Source organism: Rhinatrema bivittatum, chromosome 7 (assembly GCF_901001135.1).
Source record: "Rhinatrema bivittatum chromosome 7, aRhiBiv1.1, whole genome shotgun sequence".
Taxonomy (NCBI): Eukaryota; Metazoa; Chordata; class Amphibia; order Gymnophiona; family Rhinatrematidae; genus Rhinatrema; species Rhinatrema bivittatum.
The window spans coordinates 957,643-981,954 of NC_042621.1; the positions used below are offsets into that span (position 1 = coordinate 957,643).

General features: G+C 47.1%; 1 protein-coding gene across 1 annotated transcript in view; it reads left to right on the forward strand.

Moving 5' to 3' along the window:
• Window positions 1-24,312, forward strand: part of KLHDC4 (kelch domain containing 4) — a 115,958-nt gene that overhangs the window by 2,482 nt on the left and 89,164 nt on the right. The window contains exon 2 of the mRNA XM_029608032.1: window positions 10,751-10,842. Within this exon, the coding sequence (XP_029463892.1) occupies window positions 10,751-10,842 (92 nt within the window). The remainder of the gene's footprint in view (window positions 1-10,750; window positions 10,843-24,312) is intronic.

Sequence of the window (24,312 nt, forward strand, 5' to 3'; positions counted from 1 at the left end):
ACATTGTGAACTAACACAAAACCCCGCAAAAAAGACACTCAAAATCTATACTGCAATCCCATTGTAACATAACAGTAATAACACAAAGGACTCAAACAACAATAACCCTACCTGTAAAAAAGCAAGGGTAAATATCACTGGGTCCTGGAATACCAATACACCATCTACTGAGGAAACAAAACAAACCCGATTGCTATAGATCCCTATGCTAGCAGAATCTCTCATCATGGTCACACACACAGAGCAGAGACAGACCCTCACCAAATACAGAATACAAAATAAAGGAGCACAAATTAGACAAAAACTGAAATGGAAACCCCAAGAAGCCAGACTCTGTGTATTAACAATGGAAAAACAGAACCTCATTCCTCATAAAACAAAACCAAGAAACATAAAGCATCAGTTATAATAGTAAAACCATACTAATAAAATAATATTTTAAAACTACTGATAAATAGAATTTCTATTAATTAAAATCATATACATTTTTTACAATTTCCCAAACACCAATAAAATATTTCAAAACAGCACATATATCAAATAACACCCAATAATTAAAACTAATAAGGATTTTAAAAAGCCCCTGCTGTCCATACGTGGGAGCTCTTGATTTCCAGTCACCCTGATATTGTCAAGGATTAGGAGGTTATTCTCTCTCTCTCCACATACTCACATGTCCATTCTCTCTCACACATACACTGTCACATACATACACATTCATGCTCTTATACCCACCATAACCTCTCGCTCTCACAGACACTGACACACTCTCCCCCTCCTCACACCCCCCCCCCACAAACTCTTACTCCCCTGGATTTTCCCATACACACTCATGCTCTCACTCTCTCTGGCTCCCTCACATACACACAAACACACACACCCAGGCAAGTTCCCAGTCACTCTCACACAAACACACACACCCAGGCAAGTTCCCAGTCACTCTCACACAAACACACACACCCAGGCAAGCTCCCAGTCACTCTCACACAAACACACACACCCAGGCAAGCTCCCAGTCACTCTCACACAAACACACACACACATACACCACACACAGGCATGTACACATTCATTCTCACACACTCACATACACCACACACAGGCCGGCACCTATTCTCACACATACAAACCCCAGGAAAACACTCATTCATTCTCATACACACACACACCCTCAGGCAGGTACCCATGCATTCACACACATACACCCCCAGGCAGACTCCCATTCATACACATGCACACACTAAAGGCAGATCCCCCTCTCTTTCTTTTGCCAGCAACCTTGGAGCCTCTCTCATTCCTGTGCTGCCACTGTCACTGCTGCCACGTGGCTATTGGGGAGGCGCTGATTGCTGCTATTGGCACTGAAGCCCATTCTGCTGCCTCCTCTGTGCAGGCCCCGTGGGCTTCCATTTCCTCCATGCTGATCTCGTACATTGTGAGATCTGCATAGAGAAAGTGCTACTCTTGCACATTCCCAAAGATTACATGTGCCAATCAGTAAAAAGTAATTTATTTTTTTTTTTACCTTTGCTGTCTGATCTTAGTTTTCTAATCGGTTGGTCACAGGCTTTTTTGTTCCACCTTCCCTTTCTTATTTTTTTGCCAATTCCTTTCATATTGTCTTTTTTTCTATTTCTTTTCTCTCCATCTATCTTCTTCCCTCAAACATACAGTCAGGTTCTCATTCTCACATGCTTTCTCTCTCACACACACACACACACACATAGGCTCTCACTCTCACATGCTCTCTCTCATACAGTCATTCATACACACAGGCTCTCACTGTCACATGCTGTCTCTCTCACACACACACACAGGCTCTCACATGCTGTCTCTGCAAACATTCAGGTCCTCACTCCCACACACAATCTCTCAACTCATCTCATGCACACACTTTACGGGCTCTTAGCCTCTCTCTTACCTCTGGGCGTCCTCTTCACAGGTCGCTGCAGGATGGGCTCTGCAGCGGCCCGGATCTTCTTGGGCCGATCCGCGGTGGGGGCCCTGCTACCGGGCCTCCTCCTCTTCTCAGCCCACTGCAACAATGCTGCTCCTCTTCTGCATGCGGCTGATGCTCCTCCTCCTTCCTGTCAGTGCGGCTCGGCAACATTTTTCTTCTGGGGCCGCGTGGGCAGGAAGGAGGAGGAGCACCTGCACGTTTAGACGTGACCTTTTTCTTCGGGCCGTGGTGACGTGAGCTCCACCACGGCCCTGCCGATCTTCCTGCTGTGTGTCTCCGGCACAGCGATGCTTAACTACTCAGCCGCCAGTGGGATGAGGTCCACCGGCGGCTGCATTGGCTCCCTCTGACCTCTCCTCGGTATACCACTTGCTCCGCCCCGTCACATGCACCGGGCTTGCGCGGCACACTGCAGGTGACACACTAAAGTGTCGCGACACACACTTTGGAAAGCTCTGCACTGATGTATAGCCCTGACAGCCTGCCAGTATTCTCTGTCTCTAGCAAATGGTGGACATGCATCTCCCTCGTGGGGATTACTTGTGGTGAAAAACCCCCCCAAAAAACCTGAAGATAGAATATTAGAAGACTCAGACACACAGCTTGAGCTTCTGAGGTGACAAAGGTTTGGTCCCTCTCACAGTTGAGCACTTTAAGTCTGAAAACCTGAGCAGGCGTAGACTTTATTAAAAAAAAAAAAAAAAAAAGGGGGGGGGGGAGGGGACAGAAAAGAGGACAAGGGAGTGCTCAGTGGTGAAGACTTGTGCCCTCTCCCCCTGTAGTCGGTGACCCAATCGTGCTCTCAGTCAGGGAGGGCTGAACTCAGGTTAAAAAAAAAAAAAAACAATAGGGAAGTTTTAAGCTCCCATTTTTTTTTTTTTTAGTTACTGGGTCCTCCTTCCCTCGGCATTTTTCCTCTGTCTCTTACCCCCTTTTCCCTCTCACTTCTCTGGGGAATTAGTATAAAGGGAGGCGCCTCAGACTTGGCAGGTTGAGATGCTTTTGGCAAGGCCACACTTTTCAGGCTCAGTTCAGTCAGCCGCATGGTAGGCTGCGGTGGCGTTTTTCCCCATACGTGCGTAGGTGTGTGCGTGTATTCTCGCTACACAGTGGTGTCCTGACTTGGGCGCACAGGTACTTATGCACGTATTTGCGCAGATACACCCAGGTGCTCTTGGGGTGCATGCTGGAGGCTGTCTATAGCCAAGGACATGAAAACTATGGTGCTGGGTACAAAAAAATCTAAGCGTCTTGCTATCTGTGAGGCTTGACATATAAGGGCACTCCAGCCATCACTGTCTCTACGCCTGTATCAGTGCTGTTTAGATGCTCAAGGTGGTTTGGCTACTTCAGATTTTGGCTATGTTGGGGCAACCCCTTGGCCTACTATGGCTCTGGAGGGGAGTGGGGCTGGAGGTGACACAGCGGACAGTTCCCTTCCCTCCTTGTTCTTGATGGCAGAGGCATCCCCGAGAGAAGGGTCGAAGAGTGCCAGGTTTGGGCCTATGGGCCCCATTGTGGATCCATCCTCTCCTCCTCCTGGGTGGAATTTTTCCAGGGCCTGCAGACTTGTCTGCAGGGGCGTCCCACGGAGGCAGAGCAAAGGAATCGTGCTCGGGTCTCCCATTTTTTTTTCCATACTGGGTCAGACCAAGGATCCATCAAGCCCAGCATCCTGTTCCCAATAGTGGCCAATCCAGGCCATAAGAACCTGGCAAGAACAATTATTTAATTGAACATTCTCTTCTAACTGAATCAGACACTACAAACCAATCACTACAGTGTTTTACTTCTTGTTAAACTTGCTTATCTTTCCTTTAACTCTAATCCCAGTTAGAATAACCCCTGTTTTATTGTAACTTTCTCTTCCGTGCACTTGTTTATACTCCTGTAATGTATACTCTTATGTTTTAGTTATGTAGTTATAATGTATTGATCACCCCTTGTTTTATGTAAACCGACATGATACGTACTCCCGTGAATGCCGGTATAGAAAAACACAAATAAATAAAAAAATAAATAAAAAGTACCCAAAAACTAAGTCTATTTCATGTTACTGTTGCTAGTAATAGCAGTGGCTATTCTCTAAGACAACTTAATTAATAGCAGGTAATGGACTTCTCCTCCAAGAACTTATCCAATCCTTTTTTAAACACAGCTATATTAACTGCACTAACCACATCCTCTGACAACAAATTCCAGAGTTTAATTGTGCGTTGAGTGAAAAAGAACTTTCTCCGATTAGTTTTAAATGTGCCACACGCTAACTTCATGGAGTGCCCCCTAGTCTTTCTATTATCCGAAAGAGTAAATAACAGATTCACATCTACCCGTTCTAGACCTCTCATGATTTTAAACACCTCTATCATATCCCCCCTCAGCCGTCTCTTCTCCAAGCTGAAAAGTCCTAACCTCTTTAGTCTTTCCTCATAGGGGAGCTGTTCCATTCCCCTTATCATTTTGGTCGCCCTTCTCTGTACCTCAGCCACTGTGGACTGGAGGTGTTCAGGCGGATGTGGATCATGATACGTTGGATGACTCCGATGGGGACTTGATTTGGAGCCACATTGGTCTCTGCTCCATTTTTTTTTTTCCACAAAGATGAGTGGCCAAGTCTGTTGACTCAGACCCTGAAGACGCTCTGGAAGGGGGGTGACACGGGCTTAGAAAAGAAAGCTTCCTTTCCTAGCGTGTCACAGATGGACTCAGGACCAATGGATAAAGGGGCGGATTTTCAGAGCCCTGCTCGCGTAAATCCGCCCAAAACCGGGCGGATTTACGCGAGCAGGGCCCTGCGCGCCGGGAAGCCTATTTTACATAGGCCTCCCGGCGCGCGCAGAGCCCCGGGACTCGCGTACGTCCCGGGGTTCTCGGAGGGGGGCGTGTCAGGGGGCGGGGCCGGAGCACGCGGCGTTGCGGGGGCGTGTCGACAGCGTTTTGGGGGCGGGTACGGGGCGTGGCTATGGCCCGGGGGCGGGGCCGCGCCCTCCGTACCCGCCCCCAGGTCGCGGCCCGGCGCGCAGCAGGCCCGCTGGCGCGCGGGGATTTACGTCTCCCTCCGGGAGGCGTAAATCCCCCGACAAAGGTAAGGGGGGGGGTGTAGACAGGGCCGGGTGGGTGGGTTAGGTAGGGGAAGGGAGGGTAAGGTGAGGGGAGGGCAAAGGAAAGTTCCCTCCGAGGCCGCTCCGATTTCGGAGCGGCCTTGGAGGGAACGGGGGGAGGCAGCGCGGCTCGGCGCGCGCAGGCTATACAAAATCGATAGCCTTGCGCGCGCCGATCCAGGATTTTAGTGGATACGCGCGGCTGCGCGCGTATCTACTAAAATCCAGCGTACTTTTGCTTGAGTCTGATGCGCAAGCAAAAGTAGGCTGATCGCGCTTCTTTTAAAATCTACCCCATAGTGTACTCCTGATAGCAGTTGGAGATGGAGTCAGATTTCAATCTGATGTCAGCACTACATATACCCGTGCACGAGGCTCTGTTCTTCAGTTTTTTCCATCTCCATAGCAGTTCGGGACTTCACACATGCTTGCACAGCGTTAGAAAACCAAACTCCAAATTTAAAGAAGAAACAAAGAAATCCGTACCTCCAAAACGAGCCCAGTTCTCCTGCGGTGATACCTAGTTAAATAGTTAAACTGTATATAATGGACTCCATATTTATTTTGTTCTCTTGTATTTATAGAGAACTCCTTATTTACATTGTACACTTGTATATAATTATCCTCCTCTATCTCTTTTATTTCTTATAATCCCAGTTCATGATCCCTTGTTAATTGTAACTGCTTCTCTTCTCCACGTTTAGTTATGTTTTTGGTTATATTTCTGCACCCCTGTTTTCTGTAAACCGACATGATGAGAACGAGTTCTTGAATGCCGGTATAAAAAAACCTTAAATAAATAAAATAAATAAATAAATACCTAAAGGTCCCTCCCCCAGTCGAGATTTCCTGAGGTGATTTCCGAGATCCCTCAGTGGTAAGCCTCGGTACCGGCTTGGACTTAGTCCCCTGAAAAGGGAACGGCTGAGAGGCAGTGGGTGCAAAACAGAGCGCGGCGGTGAAGGTAGTTCCCTCTCTCCTCGCAGCCTGAGACCGCCTGGCAGAGGACCGGAAAGTGCCGAGACAAGGTAAGGTAGAAAACTTTCTCTAAGTCTCCGGTCTCTGAGGCTCAGACAGCCGCACAGACCGTCTCTCCGGTGTCTGTACAGTCAGGTTGAGCAGCCCCGTCTGGGCTAGATCCCGATCCGGCAAGAAGGTCCTCCCACCTGGAGATCCCCTGCGGGGCCGCCATCTTATCGCGTGGTCGCCGGCGCCTCCCCCCCCCCCCCTCGGTCGCCGCATCGGCTGCACAACTGAGCTGTGCACACAAAGTACTTGTGTGCACAGCGGCATGTGCATCTGCGCACAGCGGCGCGTGCATCTGGGGCCGGGCGCACAGCGGCACGCTCATGGATGCCAAGTACACAACTAGGCCCGTGCGCATCTTCCGCTCCTACACGCACAACGTAGGCGCACCCGGAGCACATAACCAGGCCTCCCGGCATGCGTGCCTGTACAGACTACATGGGCAAATCATGGCCCCGCCGCCCAAGACAGCCAAGGGTCCAGCCCTCTGTCCGGCATGCTACCTGAGAGCGGCGCAGCCTGAAGTGACTTCCACCCTGTGCCTGCTATGCTGGGCGCCATTATACATAGGATTCAGCGGCACAGAGGCCTAGTTCTTCTGGTGGCCCCAGACTGGCCAAGAAGACCCTGGTACGCAGACATGAGAAGATTACTGGCAGGGGATCCTCTACCCCTGCCCCCTCACAGGGACCTGCAGCGACAAGGTCCCATCCTCCACGAGGATCCAGCTCAATTCTCTCTTACGGTCTGGCCATTGAGAGGGCTCAACTGAAGAAAAGGGGGTACTCGGGGCCGGTAATAGATACACTCCTCCGTGCACGCAAGTTCTCCACATCACTGACTTATATAAGGATCTGGAGAGTATTTGAAGCCTGGTGCGAAACTCGCAGCACCAATCCGCATGCCGCTAAAATCCCCATCATTTTGGATTTCCTGCAAGATGGGCTCCAGAAGGGTCTGTCCCTCAATTCAATCAAGGTTCAGGTGGCAGCGCTATCCTGCTACGGCCCCAGGAGTGATGGCAATAGCATTGCCACACACCCAGATGTTTCACGTTTCCTGAAAGGAGTCAAACACATTCGCCCACCACTGAAGTGGCCAGTGCCCCTGTGGAACTTCAACCTAGTTTTGGAATTCCTAGCGGGACCTGCCTTCAGACCCCTCCGAGGCCTGTCCCTCCGTTTGTTAACCTTGAAGATGGTGTTCTTGCTGGCCGTATGCTCAGCACGCCGCATCTCAGAGCTACAAGCGCTGTCCTGCCGCGATCCGTTTCTCAGAATCACTCCAGGGGCTATCCATCTTCGCACGGTTCCTTCCTTCTTACCCAAAGAAGTCTCACACTTCCACCTCAACCAAACCATATCCTTGCCAACCATGGAAGGGTTGAAGAAATCGGAAGCAGGTCGAATACTGCATCATCTCGACGTCGGCAGGCTGCTGTCCACATACCTGGAAATGTCGGAAGCAGTACGAAAGACGGACCACCTGTTCGTCCTTCACAGTGGGAAGAGGCAAGGAGAAGCGGCCTCACAGGCGACTATTGCTCGCTGGATCAAAGAAGTTATCAAGGCGGCCTACGTAGAAGTGGAAAAACCACCACCTCTATGGGTTAAGGCTCACTCTACCAGAGCGCAAGCGGCCTCCTGGGCAGAAACTAGGATGCTGTCGCCTGCAGAGATATGTAAAGCGGCAACGTGGTCCTCCCTCCGTACCTTCTCCAGATTCTACCGTCTGGACGTCCAGGCCAGGGAGGACACAGCATTTGCAAGGGCAATCCTAAACGGACCTCGGGCAGCCTCCCACCCAGTCCGGGAGTAGCTTTTGTACATCCCATTTGTTCTGAGTCCATCTGCTACACGCTAGGAAATGGAGAGATTACTTACCTGATAATCTTGTTTTCCTTAGTGTAGGCAGATGGACTCAGCATCCCGACCGGCTGCCGATACACATGGGGATTCACCGACTCAAGGTAAGCCATGTTTTCTTACATAGGGCATCCACCCTGCCGGATGTCGACGCCTTCCGGTTGAGAACACTGGCGGTCTCCAGCTACTATCAATCTGTCAGGTTAATCATGTTCGGTTAATCAATCGGTCAGTCACACATATATCCATGAAGCTTTTGCAAGGAAGATTACTGAGCTGCTGCACTTCCTGCAGGGGTATATGTACCCCGTGCTGACGTCAGATCCGTCTCCAACTGCTAGCACGAGCACACTATACCCATTTGTTCTGAGTCCATCTGCCTACACTAAGGAAAACGAGATTATCAGGTAAGTAGTCTCTCCATTTGGCTTCTAGAGCCTCTCTCCCACATTTTCCTATGTCGGTGCACACATGTACCACGACAGCCGACTCCTCCCCAGCACTGTCTATAATCTTATCTAGGTGATGTGAGATCTGCCACCTTCGCACCAGGCAGGCAAGTTACCAGGCGGTCCTCACGTCCACCAGCCCCCTGATATCTACATTTCTTGTTTTTTTTTATTGACAATTTTTATTAACTATAAGACATATAAAACATAGTCAATAAACCAGGGTCAGTTGATAGAAATATAACATGGAGAATAGCATATTGTAGCTAACAGGAGAAATATATTAGCTAATAGCATTTCAGACAGTAGGAACTATACAGCCGAAATATGCCACTCCAATGGCTCTGACCCCCTGAGAACATCGCCACTATCCCCCCCCCCCCCCCCCCATCCCCCTCCTACCCTTTCCTACCAGGCTCCCCATCCATTCGATAGCCTTTACATATCAAGGCCGCAACGAAAGGGGGGAAGAATAGCTCCCTAGAGCTGGTTTATTCTTGGAGGTATGGCTTTAGGCGAGACCAAATCCCATGAAATTTGGGTATTGTGTCTCTTCGAACCGCTGTCAATTTTTCTATTAAATATTTCTGACGGAGTTTAGCTAGTAGCTTTGACTGGGTCGGTATGTTAGGAGCCTTCCATTGGGCCGCTACCAAAAGGTGGGTGGCCTTAAGCACATACGTAAACAGCCTCTGTTGCTCCTCTGTATATGCCTCATAATGAATCCCTAGCAGCCAGCTATCAACCCTGAGTGGAACCCGAATGCCTACTACCCTTTCCATCAAACTCTGGCAATCCTGCCAGAATATTTGTATTTGCGGACATCGCCACCACATGTGAAAAAAGGATCCTATTTGTGAACATTGTCTCCAACATAAAGGAGACCACTGCCATTAGCAATGGTTACATGGAATAGACTTAGTTTTTGGGTACTTGCCAGGTTCTTATGGCCTGGATTGGCCACTGTTGGAAACAGGATGCTGGGCTTGATGGACCCTTGGTCTGACCCAGTATGGCATGTTCTTATGTTCTTATGAGACTGGCCTGGTTGCCACCTGGCTAAATGGGTCGGGGAGTAATGTCAGTGGTACAACAGTTTATATCTGTTTTCCATCATGGCTGAGGACATTGAGGTGTGGCCGAGACTAATAATTGAATCACCAACTATGATGGTCGGCCTAACCCTTCCCTCCTGGGCAGTAGCCCTGGGAGACTTGTCCTCAGTGCAAGAGGACAATACATCACCTGGAGAGCAGGTCCTTGCTACAGGATCACTTCCTGCTACACCAGGGTGATGTTCTCCTACTGGGAGACCTTTCTGATCCAAGGCAGCACTGGGGCTGCCAGACTGGATTTGGGACTTGGCTACTATGTTGCTGAAGGTTTCATCAATGTACCTCTTTGTCTGCCTCAGCTCCTTCAAGTCTGCTACTCTAGCCTCCAGAGCTCAGATTCGTTCCCTGAGAGCCAGGAGCTCTTTGCACCGAGTGCACACATACAATCTCTCACCGGTGGGTAAAAAATCATACGTGTGACACTCAATGCAAAAGACTGGAAAGCCCCCCTCTTGCTGCTGGACTGCTGCCTTCATCTTAGCTTTACTGAGTTCCTAGTTAAGTTTAGGATACTAAGGGAGTTGGAATGAGAGTACTTTAAATTTACAGGTGAATTTACTAATTAATCAGCTAGTGTCCTACAAGGGGATGATTAAACTTTCTATAAGGGCTGGTACAATAGTATGATTTAGATTAAGACCCTGATTGATTTTTAATGAGAAAGTGTCTTGTGCCTAAAAATCAAGGGTTGAGTGGGTGGGAAAGACAGATATTAGAATTAACTATCTCTGGCTTGCTTATTACCTCAGACACACACAAAATCTAAAGAATATATCCCTCAATTTCACCTTTCACCAAACTTATATAAGTCCAAAGATTTCCCAAAGCTATACTTAAACCAATCCTCTTTAAGCACTGTTAAATTAATCTTCACTCGGTTAATTGAAGGGTTTGAGAGCTTCCGGTCCTCTACTGCAAAGGGTGTGGGGCCTCTGGAGGCTGGGGCTGTGGAAGTCAATCCCTGGATCGCTTGCGGTGACCTCTGGACTCCTCTCCCAGGGGATGCAGTATGCAGATGAGCCTTCTGGTCCTCCTCTACTGCCAAGTAGTAGTAAAAGCTCATGCTTCAATAAATCAGTTAGTCTGTAAAGTGCCACTAGCCTCTTTGTTGCTTTTGCTGCTACAGACTAACATAGCTGTTCCCTCTGGAAACTGTAAATATAATATTGATTTTCTATGGCACATAACCTTGTTACAGATATGTGAGACTTATTTGGATTGTATATGTTTTCAGGAAGATCTTGAAGCTCTGATAGCAGAATTCCAGTCCCTGGATGCTAAGAAGACCCAAATAATTGAAACACCCTGTCCGCCTCCTTCTCCCCGGTAAGAGATTACCCTCAACTCTGCTCACTTTTCCAAAATGAAACTTATTTTTTTTGGAAAATTATTTTTAAAATGTTTTGTAGCTGTGACAAAGTTATATGTACTACAGTACCTCAGTGTGATCCACTTTGCAAGTGCTGAAAAGCAGAATATAAAAATCAGATAAAATATGTAATGAAGTAGAAAGCAATGGAAGTCGTCTTCTATTTCAGGAGCAGGAGCTGCTCCTTTAACTTAGTGGTACTCAGTCTTTGGTATGGACTCAGATTTCTACATTTCCAATTTGAATATGGGAGGATGGATATTTCACTTATGAGTATACAGCTGGGAAAATCTCTATTGATCTTTGAGACCCATCCTTGAGTACTATATGCAGTTCTGGAGACCATCTACATTGAAAAGGTAGAGACAGTTGAAAAGAGAACCACCAAAATAGTGTATAGCCATAGAGAGAGAGAGAGATTGAAGGAGGTCAAATATGCTTTCTATAAGGAAGAAGAGAAAAGGGAGATATTCAAATGTTTGGCAGGCTTCAATAAGATGTGGAAGGTAGCATTTTCCATAGACTGGAAAGCTTAAAGAATAAAAGATCATCCTATGAAGCTGAAGGGATAGAGACTCAAAGAATGCAAAACAATTCATTTTTCAGTGAGGAAGGAAGTGATGTCATCATCCACAATGGCTGCATAAGCCCGGAGCTCTTGACCTGACTCAGCTGAATCCCCTAATATTGAATCTCCGTGGTCCATCAGCGCATCCTCTTTGCACCCCAGCAGTCCTCATTGGCGGAATGGCGATGCACAAGATAAGAGTGGATCTGCAAAAGTTCTTGTTCACAAAATGCCACTGTGCTGTTGGATGCGAGCCCCGACAGTGGTTTCCAGGCCAACCGTGTGGTGCCGGAGGTGAGCGGAGCACTTGGGGGTGAGGTGGGAGATGGCGCGTGCCAACCCGGACCGATTTTATAAGCTGGTTTGGGGCTCTGCGAAAAGATATGGCAGGCTTGAAAACAAAGATTCAAAGCCTGCTTGCTGAGATGAAAACCTACATCACCGAGTTGGAGAGGTGGGTCGAAGACACTGAGGTCCATCTGGAAGACCAGGCCTCTGAGCTGTCTGGCTGTAAATTGTCCCAAGGTAAACTTTTGCAAACTAATCTGGATTTACTAAATCGTATTGAGGACCTAGAAGACAGGTCCAGGAGATTGAACTTAAGGTTCTGTGGGATACCAGAGAGCCCTGAATTTGCTGACTGTAAGCAAGTAGTTGCTAGCATAAGCGAGCAAGTTCTGGGTTTGCGTGCAGAATCAGCAGAGATCCCTGTAGTGAAATTGGAGAGAGCGCACAGAGCATTGGGGGCTATGTGCAGTAACCAGTCACGTGACATAACATGTTTTCATAGTTTCTCTTTGAAAGAGGAAATTGCTACAGGGCCTGGAAGTCGGGGTTTATACTATGGAAGAGCCACAAGGTGGAAATATACCAAGATTTAGCTGTTTCGACCATATACAAGCACAGAGAATTCAGAGATGTTTTTACGCTTTGTGGGAACAACAACAAATAAAGGTGGCTTTTCCCATTTGACTTGAGCTTCAGTATTGCTGGAGTGGCCTTCCGTGTTACCACAGTGACTGAGGTGATGGATATTTTGCAAGCCACAGGTCTGGAAGTAACTTCTTCAGTTATCATCGCACCTATATCCAGAAGTGGACAAATGTGTAATGACACTCCAAGATGGCAGCGTGTGGACAGGGGAGGCAGACGTTTTCAAAGACATTCTAGCAGTTCACTCCCTTCCAGGGAGCCTCCAGCTTGAACAACTTGGTCTTCTTGAGTTATAGGCTGGTTGATTAATGTGGGACTGGGGCGTTTCTACATTTTACCAGACGCTTTACCGTGGGCATGTTTAGCTTTTGGTTGGGCAAAAAGGGGGACTTTCTTCATAATTTCTGTTTCTTCACTAATGGGTGAGTCGGGGGTAGGGTTGGAGTGGCTAGATAGCACGATGTCTTCGTTCCTCACAGAGGTGACCTGCCAGATTGGAAGGTGGATTTGTGCTTGGGATTGGGGGGAAAGGGGGAGGGATAGGTATGGGTGATTGAACAGTTGTTTCTTTGACCTGGTGGCTGGGTATGTTACACGGGGGGCTGGGCTGAGTTACTATATGAAAGATACGGGCTGGTGGGATTCGATAGTCATAAGACATTACATGATGGCAGTTCTGCGCATAATTTCCATTAACACCAAGGGTTTAAATACCCCAGTCAAGAGGAAACTTATTTCAAGAGGCCAGGGGTTTACAGGCCAATGCTATCTTCTGTCAGGAAACCCATCTATTTAAATGCACGGAACAGTTGTTGTGGGATGGGTCATTCCCTTAGCAGTATTTGGCCTCTACCACAATTAAAAAGAAATATTGTGGAGTGGGTACTTTGTTTGCAAGCAATTTAGTAGCAGATGTCAAGGATATTAGGCGAGATGCTGAGGGCAGGTACATTGCTCTCAAAGCCATGCTTGATGGAGAATTGTTTGCGCTCCTCACTATATATGGCCTGAATACAGAACAAGGCCCCTTCTTTAAATGTATTTCTGCCCTCTTGGAGGAATGGGTGGAGGGTCATTTTATATTTGGGGAAGATTTTAACCTAACTAGATATCCGTAACTAGATAATACTAGCTCTGGTGCAGGAGGTTCCAGATGTCACAATCACTTAGAAATTTGATCTCCGACCGGGGTCTAGTTGATATCTGGCCCTTGCGAAATCCTACTTAGCGCAATTATACTTTTTTTTTATTTTTTTATAACTCTTTATTTTTATTAAATGCTTAATTAAACAGGCATTTAACAATAAGAATAAAATAATGAGACTCCCAACCACATTACAAGCTCAAACAGGCAGAGAAAATAAAATGATAAGCAAGAGACACCTACAAATTACAGAGTGCCAGAGTATCATAGTAAAAGACAGTTTTTATAAATTACAGATATTAAAAAAACTAATATCTGGGCGTGTGGATACCCCGAAAGCTGGCACAGCTTTATGAGTTAAATATTGCCCCATGGCTCCTTAAGCTTCGGGCGCAGCTGCAGCTCTGGACCCCATTGCCACTTTCCCTATTTGGTAGAAGTGCTCTTATTAAAATGGTAATGGTGCCACGGCTTCTCTATCTGCTGCACATGATACCCTGTTGGTTGAGAGCTGGAGGATCTTCGGCAATTGTGCGCTAGTTTACAAAAGATTTTGTGGAAGGTGAAACTGGTTCGGTTGGCTTATGCAGTCCTGGAGTGCCCCCGGGAGCAGGGAGGGCGTAATTTACCGGATTTTAGACTCTCTAATGTGGCTTGTCAGTTGCAGTGTGTGGGTGAATGGATTACAGAAACGTACTTTTATTGTGATTCAGGGATGTTACATAAGATGTCTCAACCTAGCTCCCCTTGAAATATTATTCAGATGCGCCAGGGGGCTGCGGAGTACCATGGCATACCCTCGAATATGTTTACAACCTTGTATCCGAGCCTGGCGCTGATTGCGGCAACAGTGGGGCTTGAGGGGCATAGCCTCCCTTTTTTTACTTTTTCTAGGGAATGCAAGTTTTGTGCCGGGAGGGATAGCTGGGCTGTATTCCAGGCTTGGGCTGACAATGGGGTGGTAAACATATTTCATTTGTTTGAACCCGATTTCCATGTCCTCCAAGATTTCGCTACTCTGACACGCACGTTCCAACTGCCTACTAAGTACTTTTATGCGTACCTGCAAGGCCATCGTCATATTCAATCCCCCGCATGGTCTGTAGAGGAACTGACAGCGGAAACGACATTTGCTACTAAGGTTTTTGACACTGCCTGCCTCCATAATACCATTACTGGATGGAAACAATTAGGGCAGTCATTGGGCCACTCAGGCCGATTACAGCATCTTACAACTCGTTGGACTGCCTTGTTGGCCTCACAGTTGGCACCATCCTACCTGAAGAGCTGCTTTACGGCTCTTTACCAGTTATTGCCAGACAAGGGGCTGCGTGAGGTCCAATTCAAAATTCTTCATAATGTACCTGCCCTCAGCATCATTCTGTGATGATGTTCGCCGATTTCATATGAAGCTTACCCAGTCTTCTTTATGTAGCCGGTGTGGCGTTGTTGAGGGCAACTTATATCATCGTTTGTTGGCGTGCCCGTACGTGGCGCTTTTTTGGAAGTCAGCCTTGACGTGATTAATAAAAGTACTTTAACAGCTAATTTATTTTGCATTCTCTTTTGTAGTGTTAGCTGTTACCACAATGTAAAACATTGTATTTCTGTATTTGTTTTGAACTTTGTAAACCGTTGGGAAGGTACGTCTGATGTAACGGTATATAAATGACAATAAACTAAACTAAACTGGTATTGTCCTTCCTCATACGGGTGGTCTTTTTATGGCACACCAACAGTCCTCTCAGGTTCCTGGTAAGCGTTCCAGAGCAAGATTTGAAAGCCTAGCGGTTATTATGATGGCATGCCGTACCATACTGGCTATCTGGACTGACCCCTTGGCGCAGCCTTCAGTTGATAACGTGGTTTGGCAGGATGACCTCTCTACTTCAGATGGAATTTATGGATTTTCGCCTTGGCAAGAGAAAACCGGATAAGATAGATACTGCCTGTTGGAATGCATGTTATGCCCTGTTTCCTCTGGCTCTCCAAACTGAGCTTAATAACACTGGGTACAAGGCCATATGGTCTTAAATGAGGTTCCGGGAGGGGATGCGCGCGGTCTGTCTGTGGTATGCATGCGGTATGAATGAGGATGCTTTGGAGCTGGGTATTTGGGGTGGGGGTGGTAGGGTCAGGAGTGGATGGAGGGTATAAAAACGGAAAACTGGGGAGTACGTTGACAGAGGATTGGTTGTTGAACCACACATTTTTGTGCAATGCTTGTATGCAGTTTTTTTTTTCTGTTTGCATCTGTTATTGTTATCTCAGATTTGTATAACGTCTTCCTATTAATAAAAATTATTTTGAAAAAAAAACCCAAAAACTAAAACCCTTGTTACACAGCAACGATTTTCGTACAGTCTTACAAGCTCTTTTGTTATCCAAACTTGACTACTGTAACACCCTGCTACTGGGCCTCCTCGATTTGTCCTCTGCAACTTTTGCAAAACTCCGCGGCACGTCTTTTGACTAACACTAGAAAATATGATGCGCCTAACTTGCACGCGTTCAATACAGATGCACACAACTGAGGGCACCCATGTGCATAACTACATGCACAGTCCACGTTTACAACTGTACATGCGCAAACACATAGAGACAATGGCACCTGCACCCAAGAAGGCCAGAAGGCACTCTTTGCACAGCCTGTCACATAAGAGCCGCACAGCCTGGATTGGAGTCCTGCCTGTGTCAACATTGCGAAGAAGCCCAGGGGGAACCAAAGCTTGGTTCCTTACTGTTGGGAGATGGTTCCGGAACTACTGACGATAGCTCCTCAGACCTATGCATCTCCGAGATGCTTCTCCACAGGAGGGCACCTCTGGGGCCCCTACTCCGACTCCCCCTGGGATTAACATGGACCCAGGGACCTTCTCCTGGTTGGAATTTTTCCAAGGGCTGCAAGCCATCGTTCAGGAGCATTCAGCCCCAGCTGCACCCCAGGCTCAACCCCTGCCGGAAGCACAAGATCCTCCTGACCCGGATACCTCGAGACATGCCTCGCCTAACCAAGAACTTCCCTTACAGGGGACCCAGACACCTCAGATGATGAGAGTGACTCCCTGGAAGAAGGAGAAATCCCTCCAGGAATGGAACCTTCCCTGTACGTACCTGGATCAGTCCAGACAGTGGGTTATGTCCCCCTTCCAGCAGATAGAATCAGAGAAAAACTCAAAGGGCGCCCCCTTATAAGCAGGTGCACCCTCTGCGTCCATTCAGTATTCTTCTGACTCCAGCAGATGAGTGTTAGAACCTGCGGTTCCCTCTCTTTACTTTCTACAGAGAGGGAACCGCAGGTTCTAACACTCATCTGCTGGAGTCAGAAGAATACTGAATGGACGCAGAGGGTGCACCTGCTTATAAGGGGGCGCCCTTCGAGTTTTTTTATTCTCTCTTTTGCTCTTGTTCTTTTCGGAGGATGGATCAAGATTAAAAAAAAAAAAAAAAAAAAAAGTGAGAGAGCGCCCCTGGTGGGAAAGGTAATTCGGAGAATAAAATCCACCAAGGACCTGTGATCCTAGTGGTGCCCAAATGGCCACGAAGACCGTGGTTTGCGGACTTGATCAACCTCAAGGTGGACGGCCCTCTTCGTCTGGGACATCTGCCGAACTTTCTGCATCAGGGTCCTGTATTTTTCGACAGGGCAGATCGCTTCTGTCTTGCGGCCTGGCTTTTGAGAGGCGCAGGTTGAGAAGACGAGGTTACCAGGAGGATGTTATTACTGATAATGATGATACTCTATATCTAATCACAGGCTTATTTAAAATTATTAATTGCAGCTTGTTTCTTTCCAGATATTACATATTTCGGAATGTGTTCCATGGCTCATATTTCGGAATATGTACCATATGTGCGTGTTTCGGAATGTGTGCCATGACTCATATTTCGGAACATGTACCATAACTCACCCACGTGGTTTAAAAAAAAAAAAAAGTTGACATAAATTATATGTTTATCCACTTCTTGTTGTTCCTTAACCTGTTTGATATCAGTTGATTCTAAAATGTATTAGGTTGTTTTATCTGTAAACCGGAGTGAAGATAGCTAGCTAAACTTTGGTATATAAAAGCATTTAAATAAATAAATAATAAACCCTCCTCAAGGCCAGGAAAACTTCCACTTTTCTCTCCTATATCCGGGTCTGGAAGGTTTTTGAGGCCTGGTGTGTGTCCATATGCATATCTCCACGTCGTGCTTCAGTGGCCCAAATCCTATCCTTCCTACAGCGAGGCCTGGAGAAAGGATTGGCCTACAACTTCCTGCGGGTCCAGGTGGCAGCCCTTGGCTCCCTCATCCGGCATCTGGATGGGATTCCGCTTTCCTCTCATCCTGACACAGTACGATTTTTGAAAGGTGTTAAGCATGTGAAGCCTCCGGTACACGCCCTATGCCCCTCTTGGAGCCTAAATTTGGTATTTTGGATTCTCAGTGGTCCTCCCTTCGAGCTGCTAAAAAGTGCTACTTTTAAGAATCTTACGCTTAAGACAGCCTTTCTGGTGTCCATTTCTTCTGCCCGCAGGATCTCAGAATTTCAGGCTCTCTCATGCAGGGAGCCCTACCTCCGTTTCACTGATTCGGGAGTATCCTTGACTACGATTCCATCGTTTCTGCCAAAGGTGGTATCATCTTTTCATGTGAATCAATCGGTGGAACTTCCATCCTTCTCGAATGAAGCCTCCAGAGAGCTCTGCCGCCTTGATGTCAAGCGCGTCCTTATTCGCTATCTGGAGGTGACTAATGATTTCTGCTTATCCGACCATCTCTTTGTCTTCTGGAGTGGCCCCAAGAAGGGCAACAAGGCTTCTAAAACCACCATTGCGCGCTGGTTGAAGGAAGCGATCTCCTCAGTGTACGTGGAAGTAGGTCGACGACCTCCAGCGGGGATCAAGGCTCACTCTCTCCGTGCCCAAGCCGCTTCCTGGGCCGAGAGCCGCACGGTGAACCTAGAAGATGTGGTAGACCTGATTGACAAACTCAAGAGTAGTAAATCACCTGGAACGGATGGTATACACCCCAGAGTTCTGATGGAACTAAAAAATGAAATTTCAGACCTATTAGTAAAAATTTGTAACCTATCATTAAAATCATCCATTGTACCTGAAGACTGGAGGATAGCAAATGTAACCCCAATATTTAAAAAGGGCTCCAGGGGCGATCCGGGAAACGACAGACCGGTTAGCCTGACTTCAGTGCCAGGAAAAATAGTGGAAAGTGTTCTAAACATCAAAATCACAGAACATATAGAAAGGCATGTTTTAATGGAACAAAGTCAGCATGGCTTTACCCAAGGCAGGTCTTGCCTCACAAATCTGCTTCACTTTTTTGAAGGAGTTAATAAACATGTGGATAAAGGTGAACCGGTAGATGTAGTATACTTGGATTTTCAGAAGGCGTTTGACAAAGTTCCTCATGAGAGGCATCTAGGAAAAGTAAAAAGAGATGAGATAGGTGGCGATGAACTTTCGTGGATTGCAAACTGGCTAAAAGACAGGAAACAGAGAGTAGGATTAAATGGACAATTTTCTCAGTGGAAAGGAGTGGGCAGTGGAGTGCCTCAGGGATCTGTATTGGCACCCTTACTTTTTAATATATTTATAAATGATCTGGAAAGAAATACGACGAGTGAGATAATCAAATTTGCAGATGATACAAAATTGTTCAGAGTAGTTGAATCACAAGCAGATTGTGATAAATTGCAGGAAGACCTTGTGAGACGGAAAATTGGGCATCCAAATGGCAGATGAAATTTAATGTGGATAAATGCAAGGTGATGCATATAGGGAAAAATAACCCATGCTATAGTTACACAATGTTGGGTTCCATATTAGGTGCTACAACCCAAGAAAGAGATCTAGGCGTCATAGTGGATAATACATTGAAATCGTCGGTTCAGTGTGCTGCGGCAGTCAAAAAAGCAAACAGAATGTTGGGAATTATTAGAAAGGGAATGGTGAATAAAACGGAAAATATCATAATGCCTCTGTATCGCTCCATGGTGAGCCCGTACCTTGAATACTGTGTATAATTCTGGTCGCCGCATCTCAAAAAAGGTACAGAGAAGGGCTACCAAAATGATAAGGGGAATGGAACAGCTCCCCTATGAGGAAAGACTAAAGAGGTTAGGACTTTTCAGCTTGGAGAAGAGACGACTGAGGGGGGATATGATAGAGGTGTTTAAAATCATGAGAGGTCTAGAACGGGTAGATGTGAATCGGTTATTTACTCTTTCAGATAATAGACTAGGGGGCACTCCATGAAGTTAGCATGGGGCACATTTAAAACTAATCGGAAAAAGTTCTTTTTAACTCAACGCACAATTAAACTCTGGAATTTGTTGCCAGAGGATGTGGTTAGTGCAGTTAGTATAGCTGTGTTTAAAAAAGGATTGGATAAGTTCTTGGAGGAGATGTCCATTACCTGCTATTAAGTTCACTTAGAGAATAGCCACTGCCATTAGCAATGGTAACATGGAATAGACTTAGTTTTTGGGAACTTGCCGGGTTCTTATGGCCTGGATTGGCCACTGTTGGAAACAGGATGCTGGGCTTGATGGACCCTTGGTCTGACCCAGTATGGCATTTTCTTATGTTCTTATGAGAGCCAGGCTGCCTCTCCTCAGGAGATCTGCCGTGCGGCTACCTGGAAATAGCTGCACACCTTTGCGCGGCACTATCATTTAAATCTCCAATCACCGGGTTTTGGCTCCTTTGGCGCTCACGTCATTCGAGCAGGGCTATCCGGGGCCCACCCTACGAAGGGAAGCTTTGGTACATCCCACTGTCTGGACTGATCCGGGTACGAACAGGGAAAAGAAAATTATTCCTTACCTGCTAATTTTTGTTCCTGTAGTACCACGGATCAGTCTAGACGCCCTCCCTAAGAATTCATGGCATTGGGATTGTCTTTCAGCTGACTGTTCCCGGTCACTAGTGTGGCTGTTTTAAACGTTTTCTTTGCAAGTTTATTGTTTGTCAAAGTTTATACTCGTTCACTATTAATCGTTAGTCATTTTCTGGGTTTGCTTGATCCATCCAATCTCTCCTTAATACTTTGATATTCTTAATACTGAAGGGACGCAGAGGGTGCACCTGCTTATAAGGGGGCGCCCTTCGAGTTTTTCTCTGACTCCATCTGCTGGAAGGGAGACATAACCCACTGTCTGGACTGATCCGTGGTACTACAGGAACGAAAATTAGCAGGTAAGGAATAATTTTCTTATACCGAACCTTGCTTCGCTTCTTCCACAAGGACCAATTACCAGCCCTTGTTTCCCAGACTCTGAAGACGCTGGGTGTTCTGGGCACAGACCCTATGGCGGATGCAAAGAAGAACCCCATTTTGGTGTCCCTTCATAAGGCCTCATGCTACTTTGCAATGATGGAAGCCATCCAGGAACTGATTGACCTGGAATGGGATGCCCCGGAGGCCAGCTTCAAAGGTGGTCGTGCCTTGGAAGCCCTATACCCTCTAGAACCAGTGACCAAGGAATGCCTGTGTTTCCCGAAAGTGGACACTGCCGTCTCAAAGCAAAGAATGATTCCCGTTGAGGCAGGGGCTGCATTGAAGGACACTCAGGACAGATGATTGGAATCCATCCTTAGGCAGGCCTTCGACGCAACAGCAATGACACTGCAGATTGCTTTCTGCTGCGTACTGGTGGCACATTACTGCTTGCTCCTCTCGAGAGAGGCAATTAACTCTGGAACCTATACTGGTGAGATGATGGAACCTGCAGCAGCCTTCCTCACGGACACAAGATCAGACCTGGTGCGCACCTCAGCCAGGGGCGTTACCTCGGTAGTGGCAGCAAGAAGACAATTATGGCTATGAAATTGGTCTGCGGACGCGACATCTAAAGCAAATCTCACAAGAATGACTTTTAAAGGATCTGTCTTGTTCGGAAGCGAATTGGAGAAGTTAGCCAGCAAATGGGGCGAATCCCCAGTGCCTAGGCTACCGGAAGATAGGAATAAAAGATCTCTGCGTCCCTCCCCCAGAAGAACCAAAGGGCAGAGGATCGCAGCGCTTTAGACCCTACAGTATCTCACAGTTTCAGGCACCTCGTCCCTCCAGAAGGTCCCAGCCTTTTCGGAACCGACAGACCAAGAGGGGAGCAGGCCCGGGGGCAGGCTCCAGCTGTGCTGCACAATGAGAATGTGCCAACCCATCCACAGGAAGAGGATATAGGGGGTCGAATTGCCCTCATCTACCAAAGATGGGTCGAGATAACGTTGGACAAATGGGTTCTAAACATCATTCGAGAAGGTTACTCTGGAGTTCCGCAGCATCCCTTGAGACAAATCCCAAGAGACTGGCAGTAGAAACCACCCTAACAAGACTACTCAGTCTGGCAATAACTCCGGTTCCCACGCCCCAACAAAATATGGGGCACTATTCCATTTATTTTATCGTTCCCAAGAAGGAAGGATCATTCTGGCCCATCTTGGATCTCAAGAACGCCAACCGCCATCTGCGGGTTCTACACTTCCGCATGGAAACTCTTCACTTCGTAATAATGGCAGTAAAACAGGGAGAGTTTCTAACCTCCCTGGATCTTTCCGAAGCCTACCTGCGATGCCTTACCAGTTCTGAGCGCTACCCTTCGGCCTAGCAACCGCCTCCAGAACCTTCACCAAAATCATGGTAGTCGTGGCGGCAACTCTGAGGAAGGAAGGGATCTTGGTACACCCTTACCTGGACGATTGGCTAATCAGGACAAAGTCTTCGGAGGAGAGCCGGCGGGTGACCAGCAGAGTCTAGAGCCTACTGCAGGAACTCGGTTGGGTCGTGAACACGGGCAAAAGCAGTCTGCAGCCCTCTCAATTGCTAGAGTACCTGGGGACCCGTTTCGACACCAAACAGAACAGTCTTCCTCCCTCCTCCGAGGAGAAGGAGACTGAAGGAACAATTACGACGATTGATGACCAATGCACGACCCAAGGTTTGGGACTTTCTTCAAGTCCTCTGCCTCATGGCATCAACCCTGGAGGTCGTCCCATGGGTAAGGGCCCATATGCGACCGCTCCAGCATTCCTTACTGTCACGATGGAACCCACTGTCCCAGGACTACTTAATTCGCCTCCAACTACCAACAGAAGTACGTTCTCAGCTCCAGTAGTGGCTACAGGAAGACCACCTAAGCAGAGGAGTAAGCCTATCCCCACCGAACTGGATCTTGCTCACCACTGATGCGAGCCTGCGAGGGTGGGGAGCCCACTGTCAGGAACTGACGCACCCAGGGACAATGGAACAAGGAAGAAGCGGAATGGAACATAAACCACCTGGAAGCTCGAGCAGTCAGACTAGCGTGCCTGCAAATCAGCCACAGACTCCGAGGCAAAGCAATTGGAGTAATGTTGGACAACGCGACAACGGTTGCTTACATCAACCGCCAGAGAGGAACCAAGAGCCAGCAGGTGTCTTTGGAGATAGACCTCTCATGGCATAGGCGGAGATAAACCTTCAAGGGATCCAACGTCTCAGCAGATGTCCTCAGCAGAGAGAGCCTGGACCCGGGGGAATGGACACTGTCCACCATAGCCATCCAACTGTTAGTAAACTGCTGGGGCTTCCCAGCCATGGATCTACTGGCCACCCTTCTCAATGCCCAAGTTCCCAGATTCTTCATCCGCAGACGAGAGCCACAATACCAAGGAATTTACTCTCTCATCCAGACTTGGCCAGAGGAAGACTTACTTGTACGCCTTCCCCCCATGGCCAATACTGGGCAGGAATTTCTGTTATGTAAAGCATAATCTGCTCATTAATTATAGTTATTTAGTAACTCATAGATGTTCTTTTTAAAATTTATAATTTATTACCAATACATCTTATCACAGATCACCATATACCATATAACCAGTATATTAACATTTTTAAACATATTTTCTTATTTTTAATTTTTTCTTCTTAGAAGAAAAAATTAAAAATAAGAAAATATTTAAAAATAAGAAATTTCTTTCTTAGAAGAAAAAATAAAAAATAAAATATGTTTAAAAATGTTAATATACTGGTTATATGGTGATCTGTGATAAGATGTATTGGTAATAAATTATAAATTTTAAAAAGAACATCTATGAGTTACTAAATAACTATAATTAATGAGCAGATTATGCTTTACATAACAGAAATTTATGTCCTTATGTGATGTTGGGTATTATTAAGTTAAGGACTGGTATATTACCCTTGTTGTAGGTACACTACTGGGCAGGGTCATCCGCAAGATAGAACATCACAGGGGACTAGTTCTACTAGTGGCTCCGGATTGGCCAAGACAACCATGGTACGCAGACATGCAAAGACTCCTTGCAGGGAACCCTCGGTGTCTACCTCCACACAGGGATCTTCTCCGGCAGGGCCCAATTTTCCACGAGGATCCATCTCGATTCTCTCTTACGGTCTGGCCCTTGAGAGGACTCGCCTGAAGAAATGCGGTTACTGAAAGGCTGTGATTGCCACCCTGCTCCAAACGTGCAAATTCTCCACATCCGTGTCATACATACGGATCTGGAGAGTATTCAAAGCCTGGTGTGAGGACTGCGGGATTCTCCCACGGACAGCCAAGTTTCCCATTATTTTGGAGTTCCTACAGGATGGTATAAAGAAGGGTTGTCACTCATCTCCCTCAAGGTCCAAGTAGCTGCACTGGCCTGCTTCAGAGCCGGAGTGGACGGTATCCAGCTATTAACCCATCCGGATTTGTCCCGCTTCCTGAAAGGGGTTAAATAACTCCGACCACCTGTAAAGTGGCTGGTGCCTCTATGGAATCTCAATCTAGTA